Below are 10849 nucleotides of genomic sequence, written 5' to 3' on the forward strand. Positions count from 1 at the left end.
CGAAGAAACTGGTGCCTTTAACCAGCGCCTTCGACCGCAAGGCCACGCTACCAACAGGCTTAACGCGACCGCGTGTTGCAACTGGCCTTCGTGCATGTGTTCTCTATACGACCTACTGCTTTTGCAGCTGCACACCCTGCCCTCCTCTTTACTGTGTCTAAAGGCAGCCAGGAAAAAAAAAAACGCATGAACTAGCGTCACGGTTAAACAGAGTGCAACACGTGTTACATCGTGAACGATCATTCACACAATGCACACCGAAATGGCAGCCACATTCTCCAAGAATCAACGCCTCCTAGATACCAGAAGGCCTGAGCAATTCGATCCATGACGTCATGCTACATATATACCTTGCCCTGCTGCCATAGAACCTAAAAGGGATGCTCCCGAGTAAGCCGCGGTGATTTTGACGTCGCCGCTTTCCTCACGCCGGGCTTGACAACAGAAATATCGGTCCAAACAGCATGACGTCATAGACAGAGTACACATGCCCGCTATTTGGGAGGCGTAGCAAGAACACGGGCATTGTATTCGAATAATAGAGTGATTCTCGCTCTCAAAACCGCTGCAATACGAACGGGAATTTTGTTGCGTTTCACTCTTTCCTCATTTCTCGTTTTGTTTCGTCCGTCTTTCTATATGCTTTTTTTATTTGTTTGTTTTGTTTCTTTCCTTTATTTATTGCGCAATTTTCACTTACCTATTTTATGTCATTGTCCCATTCTCTTTAACATTTCTGCTCTTGTTCTTCTGCTCCCGCTTTTAGCCCTTACTGTGTCTTCATAATTATCCACTGTTTTTGTCACAAAGAGCACACAACGAGAAAAGAAGAATGCAAGAACGCCCGTGCCCCATGCAATGGGAGCACGTTAAAGATCACCTGGTGGACAAAATTATTCCGGAGTCCGTCACCGCGGAGTGCCTCCTAATCAGACTATGGTTTTTGGTACGTAAAATCCCAGAATTCAACTCAGCGTTTCGCGTGGCGCTTCATTTCATAATAAAACGTGATTTTTAACACTCTAAAAGGAGTTTCTGGCAGCGGTGGGATTCGAACCCACGCCCCCGAAGAGACTGGTGCCTAAAACCAGCGCCTTAGACCGCTCGGCCACGCTACCGACATCAATCATGTGCACATTATTGCGGTGTGCCTCGGACGACGCGTCGCGGAGAGACGGCTAAACTCTGGTGAACTTGAGAGGCGCATGGTTCACTGGTGATTAAATGCTCATTGCGGGCAAATAAAGGCGCCCGACTGCCCGGCAATGTCGTCCTCTCTTATCTACCCGTATCCCTCGTTTCCTACTCTCGTAGTTGTAGGGAAAACTTACTCGGAATGAAAATGCGCAATGTGTGAATGTCCCTGTCGACTTACCCAGGGTGTCTATAAGTTGAGAGCAAAGAAACAAATGAAAAATAAAGTGGGCATACAATGAGAACAAACCGTCTTTCTTCAAGAACGCTTCCTGCCCCGGCAGAATGATAACCCCGTGCTAACAATGCGAGTATACTTTGAGATTCGTGAAGCCTACGTAAGGAAAATCAATTCGTTTGGTTTGAAGTGCACTTCATATCGAGCGAGCACAAAGTGAAAGGCAAACATTATTTTCGGTTTCGGCCAACGTGACAGACTCTAAGTAACCTGTCCCCTCCCCACCCACCCCCCTGCTCACTACACACGTTCCATATCCCCAGCCCTACTCACAAACAGTGGGAGGCCGTTCTTCTCGGATATGCTATACCAGCGTATGAAAAGACTGATAAGGCGAGCCCCGACACTGCTTAGACCGTTGCAGTCCTCGACTGAGGGCCTCACTACCACAAGAAGAGTAAAGCTTAATTGCGGCTTTCATCTTTTATTTTGCCGAATAAAGTTTATTGATCAATCTAGTCCCCCAAAACCACACGTTCGTTGTTCAAGCAATCGTTGACACGTGCACATGCATAGCCACAACGGCAACGGGTACCTGGCCCCCGTTGACCGTCCCCGCAATGTTGCAGAACCACGGTTTTACCAGTTTACAAATTGCCCGAACAGACAAAAGTCAGTCCACGAAATCATTCTGTGAATTGTTACGTGCAGTACAAAGGACGTAGAGCTCAGATGACGCCGGAAATTCTATTCGAATACACAAGTGAATAAAGCATTGCTCTAAAGTGTCTTGCTTTTTGCACTGCGGACGAGATGCAGAAAGAAATGTTACGCCATAGGTCGCGTGGTGGTCGCGCATAGGCAGTACCTGGCGATCACGCTGCCATCCGAATAGTCGTGGATAAAGAAAATTTGAATACACTATTAACGGAACACATGAAATCAACAGAGGTAAGGAAATGATGAGGCAAGAGACCTCAATAACATATGTGTGAAAGCTCTATACGTGTACCAAACTGAAGTACCAGCGAACTGGCGTATACATCCCTTGCATGCTGAACGAGAATGTGGCGCAAGTAAGCGCAGTAGAACAAGCTGTGGGGCTAGTTGATTCATAGCTTTAAGAAGATGAAGCGCCTACAGAGACAGCACACCAATGAAGGAACAACAATGACAGCACAAAGTACTACTTGCAACACTTCATTGAAGTCAAAAGTTGCTGAATATATACCCATGGAGGGGAGGGGGGAGCAAAAAGGGGGCTGAACGTGGGAACAAAATTCCTGTGTTTCTTTCCGCGCCCCGGAAACTTGCTACTTTGTAGCGCCTGATTTCGATCTGATGACTCTAAGAAAGCAGAGTGTTCTATTAAACATACAAACCCTTTTGCCAAGTGTGCAGAAGGGGTCGTATACCGCATACGGCTAGGTGTGGGAAACTGTATATCGGTCAAACTGACCGATGCATTAATGAACACCTGCGGGAGCACAAGCTTTCGCTGAAAAATGGTTATGGCTCAAACTTGCCGCTTCGTTGCAAGGCCTGCGGGAATGAGAATAAGCAAGTATGTGAAGCAAGGCTTCATGATACAACAATCATCTTTAAAAGCAAAGATACTGTGGCAAGGGAACTGTCTGAGGCCAACCAGATTAAGACAAGAGGGAACGCCTGTGTCAGCACCCCATCTTTAAACTAAAGCATGCTTTTAGATAGGTTTTAGATTTCGGTTAATCTCGTGATTCCTTTCCAATACACCTGGCGTGTTCTCGCTCGTGCGCATTCACGGGTTCAGCGCTCCCTCTTTCTCTTCCCCCTCTCCCGATGGCTACTTATTCAGCCGCTCTTGACCTCAATATACAGTTGCAAGTAGCCTCTTGTCCTGTCACTGTTGTTTCTTCATTGGTGTGCTGTTTCTTTTGTGCGCTTCATCATTTGAAAGTAAGCGCACCTCTGTTTTAAGTTTAAAAAGCAGAGTAACGCATTCGTAAAGCCTGGACAAATAGTGCTGGCTCACGGGTAAGCACAACGACCTGTCAATAAAATAGTGGATTATATATTTCAATGCATTTGTTGATTTACGTTATTTTCCTCGATCTATAAATTCGGTATGAGCCAATGCGTATGTGCCCGTTCTTGGTCAGTTTTCCTGTATGGATTCGTGCCACCGCGACACACAACGCAAGGAATTCGTAAACGTTGATAGATACGTGTCGTAGTTTCTTGTGCGTCATAAGTCTGTCATCGCCGTATTACCCCATAAAGGTATTTATTTATTTATTTATTTATTTATATATATATTTATTTATTTATTTATTTATTTGAGCATACTGCAGCGTATAGGAAGGGCTGTTGCAGTAGTGTACGTTCAAGCCTAAAGTACAACAAACAGTAACTATACGTTGATAGAAGCGCAATTAGTAATTATACAAAAAAAGGGAGGTGTCTTAGGCTGCATCTGACGCGCGAACTGATACTGCGAGGTAAAGAATTCCATAGTTCAATGGTGTCTGAGAGAAAAATTTGTATAAATGAGTTTGTGCGAGCGAAAATCGGTAGGGTAAGGTCATAATAACTGCTGGCAGAAGACTGTATAGCAGCAGATAATTATTCGCTATTTGAAAGCCTACAGTAATCCTTGCCTTCGTCATTGTGGCATCGGTTCACATTGTGTGTGCACCTGATTTAGAGTTTATGTTTCGAGATACCCCGTTAGAGGTTTAGTGTAAATACATGAAAACTGAGCGAGAATGAGTGAAGAATGAATGAATGATTGAATGAATGAATTAATGACTGGAATGAATGACGCTTTACTTCAGAGAAGTGATGCCTCTATGGCCTGGGTAGAGTTGTTTACGGGGCTGCACGACCTCAACAGCCGGTCGGCAGCAGGCCCGGACCTCGTCACGAACAAGGCGCTCAAGAACCTCGAGGACGGCTCGATTGAAAAGCTCGCAAAATACTACAACAAGTGCTGGAGAGCGGGCGCGCTGCCAAAGCTGTGGAAGACAGCCAAGACCATCCTGATCCCCAAGCCGGGGAGGCCGCCGGACACGGATAACCTCCGGCCCATCTCGCTCACGTCCTGCGTGGGCAAGGTGCTGGAGCACGTCCTGCTCAACAGGTGGCAAGACTACCTGGAACGAGAAGGGCTGTACCAGGCCACTTTGATCGGCTTCAGACGGCACCTCAGCACGCAGGACGCGATGCTGCAGCTCAAATACCAAATCATCGATGATGGCGGCAGCACCCGCGACAACAAAGCAATCCTAGGGCTCGACCTGCAGAGCGCCTTCGATAAGGTGAAACACTCGGCGATTCTGTCCCAAGTCTCCAAGCTCAACATGGGCGAAAGATCCTACAACTACATCAAGGACTTCCTCACGGACAGGACCGTCGAGCTACGAGCAGGCGACCTACAGACGCAAGAGAAGAAGCTCGGGAGCACCACCACACCGCAGGGATCGGTCATTTCGCCGATGCTGTTCAACCTGGTTATGATCGGAGTGGCCGAAAAGCTCGGGCACATCGAAGACGTCAGGCACACCATCTACGCGGACGACATCTCGCTATGTGTGACCGGTGGCAGCGACGCCCACATCGAGGGCGCGCTGCTAGCCGCCGTCGACGCAATAGAAGATCAGCTGGAAGGCACCGGACTGGGATGTTCCCCGAGCAAATCGGAGCTTCTCATACTCCCACCTACCAAAAACAGCAGAGGCCAGACCAGACAACGCGAACACGAAAAAATCAGAATCGTCACCAAATCCGGCAACGTGATCCCCGAGGTCGGCAAAATTAGGATCCTAGGCATGGTCAGCGAAAAGCACGGAAGAAACGGCGAAACCATCACCCGTCTCAAGGCAGAAGCAGCCAACGCTATTCGACTCCTGAAACGAGTCACTTCCCGAAAGGCTGGCATGAGAGAGGAGAGCCTAATTAGGCTCGTCCAATCCTTCGTCATCAGCCACGTCGCGTACGTTGCAGCCTGCCACAGATGGCTGCAACACGAACGAAACAAAATCAACGTGCTCATCAGAAGAGCGTACGAGACGGCGCTGGGCCTGTTCGAGTCCACGAGCACGACCCGCTTGTTACAACTCGGGATAGATAATACGCTCGCAGAAATAGCCGAAGCGCAACGGACCTCTCAACTGGAGCGGCTGTCCATGACCAAAGCCGGGAGGAAGATACTGGACGATCTGGTAATTAGACACTCGAACGAGGCGGAGATGAAGCTCCCCGTCCCCGAAGAGGTCCGACGCCAGACCAGAATCGACCCCATACCGAGGAACATGAATCCCGAGTTCAACAAGGGAAGAAGAGCGGCGAGGGCCAAGGCTCTCATCGACCAGCATGACAACGACGAACACGCGCGGTACGTGGACGCGGCCGAATACCACCGGAACGCCTTCGCGGCCGTCGTCATAGAGGCGTCAACGGGCGCCACAAGGACGGCAGCGAGCGTGAGAAGCGCCGGAGCGGAACAAGCGGAGGAGACAGCCATCGCCCTGGCCATCGCCGACGCTGACTGCCACACGGTGCTGAGTGACTCAAGACAGGCGGTGCGAAAATTCGCCAAAGGTCAAATCTGCAGGGAGGCTGAGCGCGTACTGCGAGCGGTCCAACTAGAAGAACGAAAAGTACGACTCAAGTGGTTCCCGGCGCACGCGGGCGACGCGTCGGAACGCAATCAGAACCATAATGAGACGGCACACGCAGCGGCGCGAGCGCTAACCAACCGCGCCCCAGCGACAGACCGTCCGACGTGGCTCGGAACCAAGGACCGCATGACGGATTACAATGAAATCACGAAGGCCTACCGCCTGGCTCGCAGGACTCTCCCTCCCCCGCACCCGAGACTGAGTCGAGCGGAGGCGGTAGTACTGAGACAGCTCCAGACCGGATCGCTACCGAGCCCGAGACTGATGAATCGCATATACCCCGAGACATATACGACAGATATGTGCAGAGTCTGCCGGAGGGAGACCGCAGGCTACACGCACATTTTGTGGGACTGCCTTAAATATCCAGAGGAAGCTAAATCAAGAATGCTCCCACCGCGGCTCGCGGCAGCCGCGAAGAGCTACGACCGAGACGATCAGCTCTGGGCCGTCCAGCAGGTCCTCGAAGCGCTCGAAAGGCACGGACCCAGCGAGCCGGCAGCGGCGAGCGGAGACACGCGTCGAGTAACGGCGACTTCGAGGATGGCGTAGGCCCTCGTCGGGGCGCGCGAGCGCCCAACTGCAGGCATAAATAAAGTTGCCTCCAATCCAATTACGGGGTCATTGAGGTAGTCGCACTAAAGGGTTCGAGGACCGCTCAGATCAGTCCGATTATGTCAGTCTTTGGGGTGAATTCTCATACTGGCATCACATGACATTTCTAAAGTTGTTCCATTTGTTGTGCACAAACATAACCATTTCATGAGATTACTTGTTGTCCTAGATAACAGTAAACAATATTCTAAGCATCACGGTTACGTGTTAAGCATACAAATTACCATTGCACTATATATGTTCGCATCGCCACAGATTTTAACATGTGTGTTTCACATGATTTTTCTTTTTTCAGAAGCGTGACGGATGTCAGAATAAATAAAGAAAGTTGCAGTTGTTTTAAGTATACATGATGTTTGATCACCGTATGCCTATGCTTTAAGGCCGTTCAAAAATTGGGAGAAATTTACGCTGGGATTCCAGAGCTTATACGCAGGTCGTGTGACAGCACGAACGTAATTTACCACATAGCTATGGCTCCGTAAACAATGTATGTAAGAACGTTGGCCAGGAAGAGGCACTGTTTTCTGCAGCCCTTTATGGATCATGACTAAGCGCCGTCCCCCTGCAGATCCATCGTACATGTTAAAAGCTAGGGAGGAGGAGGAAAGAGAAAAAGTAGAAGGCAGGGAGGTTAACCAGAATAACGTCCGGTTGGCTACCCTGCACAAGGGAAACGGGAAAGGGGAGAACAAAGATCACAGGGAGAGAGAGGAGGGAAGGAAAGAAGGAAATTGCGGCGAGTTCGCTGACGCGTGCGGTCTTACAGAAATTGCGTTAATAGTCACAGAAGGTCGCACAAGCCCGTCGTCCTTAAGAAACACAAAAGCGCCTTCACCGCTTTATGGGCCGACAGGCGGTGGGGGCGGTGTTCCAGCAGCACCTGCACAGAAAGCGGCCGATTGTCCAGTTTTTGGAAAGCTTTGGCAAGTTCTTGTCCCTCTGGTGCATATCTTGGACAGTGGCACAGCAGCTGGTCGATGTTTTCTTCGGTGCCACAGACCTCGCATGCTTCACTGTCAGCCACTCCAATTATTGTAGAGTATGCCTTTGTGAAGGCAACTCCTAACCAAAGGCGACAGACAAGCGTAGCTTCACGTCGAGGAAGTCCGAGTGGAGGTCGGAGTTGCAGGGAGGGGTTTAGTCGATGCAGTCGTGTAAGTCGTAAGTCTGGAGAGTTCCAGTCGGTCACTGTGAGACTGCGTGCCAGGTGTCGAAGCTGCCTTGCAGCGTCAGTCCTCGAAAGCGGAATTGGAACACTGTGCTCTTCTTGATGTGCTGTGCGAGCAGCGTTATAGGCGGAATCATTGCCACTGATTCCACAGTGGCTAGTTACCCATTTAAAAACGACCTCGTGACCTTTTTGTTGGACATCATGGTAAAGTTTCAAGACATCGTATGTCAACTGGCCATGACATCCGTGTCGGAGAACTGACTGCGCGCACTGTAATGCAGGTTTTAAATCACAGAACACAGGCCATTTTCTAGGTCTTTCAGAATCAATGAATTCCAGTGTTCGACGCAGGTCCGTTAGTTCTGCCGCCGTTGAGGTCGTGACATGCGATGTCTTAAACTGCAGTGTCATTCCTCGCGTTGGTATAACCACGCCAACAGAAGAACTGCACGACGTAGTCGATCCATCGATATAGATGTGCACGTGGCTGCTGTACTTTTCATGCAGAAGAAGTAAGCTCAGCTGTTTTAGAGCAGGGGCCGGTAGATCTGTCCTCTTCTGTAGTCCTGGAATCATTATATGTACTTGTGGACGGCTCAAACACCACGGAGGAAACGCTGGCTTGGCCGCACGTGCGTACGTTGAAGTAAACGACACACGATGGGCACTCACAATACCGCTAAATGTCGAGCAGGGTCTTGCAGCAGTGAAGCTCACCAAGTGGTGGGAAGGGGTCCTAGCATAATGCCTCAGATGCATACGCATTGTCTCAACGGAAATGTGCGTCGTGATTGGGTAATCCTGCGCAAGGGCAATGGTTTCAGCCGTTGATGCACTGCGTGGTTAAAAGCTATGTGAAGCATTATGATGCCTAGAGAAAGAGAGAGAGCGATTGTGTTTGTGAAGAGGCGCTATTTTCTTTAGCCCTTTAAGGAGCACGACTCAGCGCTTTGGAGAAGGGGAGGGGCAGAGAAAGAAGAAAGAGAAGGCCGAGGCGATTGCAGAGCCCGGTACCATTATCTTCCGATGTTGGCGGTAGCAAGGTGGCGAAATCACAACTTGCACGACAGCCCCATGTCCTTTAGGAACGCGAGAAGATGCCTGAAGGCGGAGCCATGGTGTCGTCCGGGAAAGAGCAGCTGGGACGCCGAGACCTGTGGGTATACCAGGCGTCGGAATGACACGTCGACAGAAACCCTCTCTTTGGAGAATGTCTTTTCATCGACCGAGGAGGAAAGTCGGCACGCGTCGACAACGTCAGGGCTTTCATCTCCTGGTTGAAGCGAGCCGGCGCACTAATGCCTGAACGCGGTGCCATCGCGTGCGGCGGAACTGTATTTTACCTCGTTGTGCGAAACAATATATATCATGTCGGTTCAAACATTGACTTCAGAGAACCACCGGTATTGCGTTTGGGTGCAGCAGTAATTACAGTACGCTGAAATGTATCTTGGCTGAATGGAGCACTGTAATGTGCCAGCATTAGAAGGTGCAGCTCCGCACCTGCCTGGGGCAGAGTACTTTTCAACAGTAGATTCATCGTGAGGGTTATGGAAAATTAGGCTAGATTAAGAAAGTTCATTATTATGAACTATGTACACTCCCTACTGTCGCTACAAATTTCGGTGCATGCTCTTTGGCATTGGCTTAGCTCGGGAAGTTTTTCAGTGAGCAATAGGCCAAGTAGTAGAAGGCTTGAGCGGCGTCGTACTTGTAATGGGTGGCTTTCTACTATGGGGAAAGTCTCTAGAAGAGTGTCACGATAGCCTAGCCGTTTTATTTGCACGCTGCAGGGAGCACCACCCAAAGTTCAATAAAAAAATATCAGCCCAAGCACTCCGTACAGATGGTTAAGCAGCGAAGTTGAGACGTGTGGTCCCGGTGTTTATCACTGGGTAAACTCGGAAGGTCAATTAAAGTCTTTCTCAATTATTGGTTACGTTGTTGTGTTTCTAAATGAGGTTACACACACATTCGGTCGCGACGGAGAGAATGACGTCAGTGACGGCATGCCCGCAGCCTGCCGTGTCGTTTGAGAGGTGGAAACAATTTAGGAGTAGATGAGTATAAAGTTTTACAAAAAATAGCGTTGTCTTTATTAAAGGCTACATAGAGCTGGCACTAGTGCCCTTTGAAAAGTTAAACAATTCATGTTTTAAAATGACACGTAGAGCAAAAACGAGATACATGGCACTAGTGAATCCTTCTACATTAGAGTCGAGCAATAAATAAGAAAAACGCTAAAGGTAAAGGCAAAGTTCAATTAAAACATGCAAGAAATTGCAATATGCACAGGGGAAAATCAAATGTTTAGTTTAGTGTTTTAAGACAGATGCTCTTTTTTACAGAGCGGACGAATGTCAAAAGGCTGGAGTGTTTGGACGAAACCGACGCCTTCCTTGAATGGCCACTCAACCAGCATGCGAGAATAGCCGCTCGGAAGCTGCAGATTTGCTGGAATCGACAAGAACTCAATCGCTACGTCAAATACACGTTCCAAGCCTCTGCGAATGCTGTGCCAAGTCTTTGTTTCACGGGAAGTGACTCGACGATCAAGGACTTGGTTGCTATACTGTGCCTTGCATTGCGAGGCGATTTCAAGCCTCCGGCTTCCGGCGGTGTGGTGGCGTGGGATGGAGGTGAGGGGATGCGCTCGGTTCGGCATCACTCGGGAGTCGCAAAAAGAGTTAACAGCCGTTCTGCCACACGCGCGCGGTCACTGCTCGTGCTCTGCCATCGTGCCTGCCATCTGCCATCGTGCTCTGCCATCTCGTAGCCATCGTGGCACTGCGCTTTTCTTCTTACGCTTTCGCCATACTCTCCTCCTCCCCTTTCCGCCTCGCGCTATCACTGCAGCCTCCTCCTCATCCGCTTTCTCCTCGTGTTTTCTTCGCTTTTCATCCCCCGCTGCGCTCCCCGTTCGCTCTTTCATCCTTCGCTCTGCTCGTTCGCTTGGTTACGCCGATGCTCAACGAAGGAAAGGGCGCTTAAAGGGCGGCTGTGACATTTTTTAGACCACATTATGGT

General features: G+C 49.6%; 1 protein-coding gene and 1 non-coding gene across 2 annotated transcripts; one reads left to right on the plus strand and one right to left on the minus strand.

Annotated features, from left to right (window-relative positions):
- Positions 1–1036: 1036 nt before the first annotated feature.
- TRNAL-UAG (transfer RNA leucine (anticodon UAG)) lies at positions 1037–1118 on the minus strand. Its single transcript has one exon. It is a non-coding gene; the product is annotated as a tRNA-Leu (tRNA).
- A 3235-nt stretch (positions 1119–4353) lies between these two features.
- LOC142578326 (uncharacterized) lies at positions 4354–6585 on the plus strand. The gene has a single exon (XM_075687724.1). It carries the CDS (start codon positions 4576–4578, stop codon positions 6583–6585), a length of 2010 nt encoding a protein of 669 aa, XP_075543839.1. The 5' UTR covers positions 4354–4575.
- The last annotated feature ends 4264 nt before the right edge of the window (positions 6586–10849 follow it).

Source organism: Dermacentor variabilis, chromosome 4 (genome assembly GCF_050947875.1).
Source record: "Dermacentor variabilis isolate Ectoservices chromosome 4, ASM5094787v1, whole genome shotgun sequence".
Classification (NCBI taxonomy): domain Eukaryota; kingdom Metazoa; phylum Arthropoda; class Arachnida; order Ixodida; family Ixodidae; genus Dermacentor; species Dermacentor variabilis.

Excerpts from the sequence above, each read along its gene's own strand:
- LOC142578326 (XM_075687724.1), top strand. The coding sequence starts at position 4,576 with ATGCTGCAGCTCAAATACCAAATCATCGATGATGGCGGCAGCACCCGC.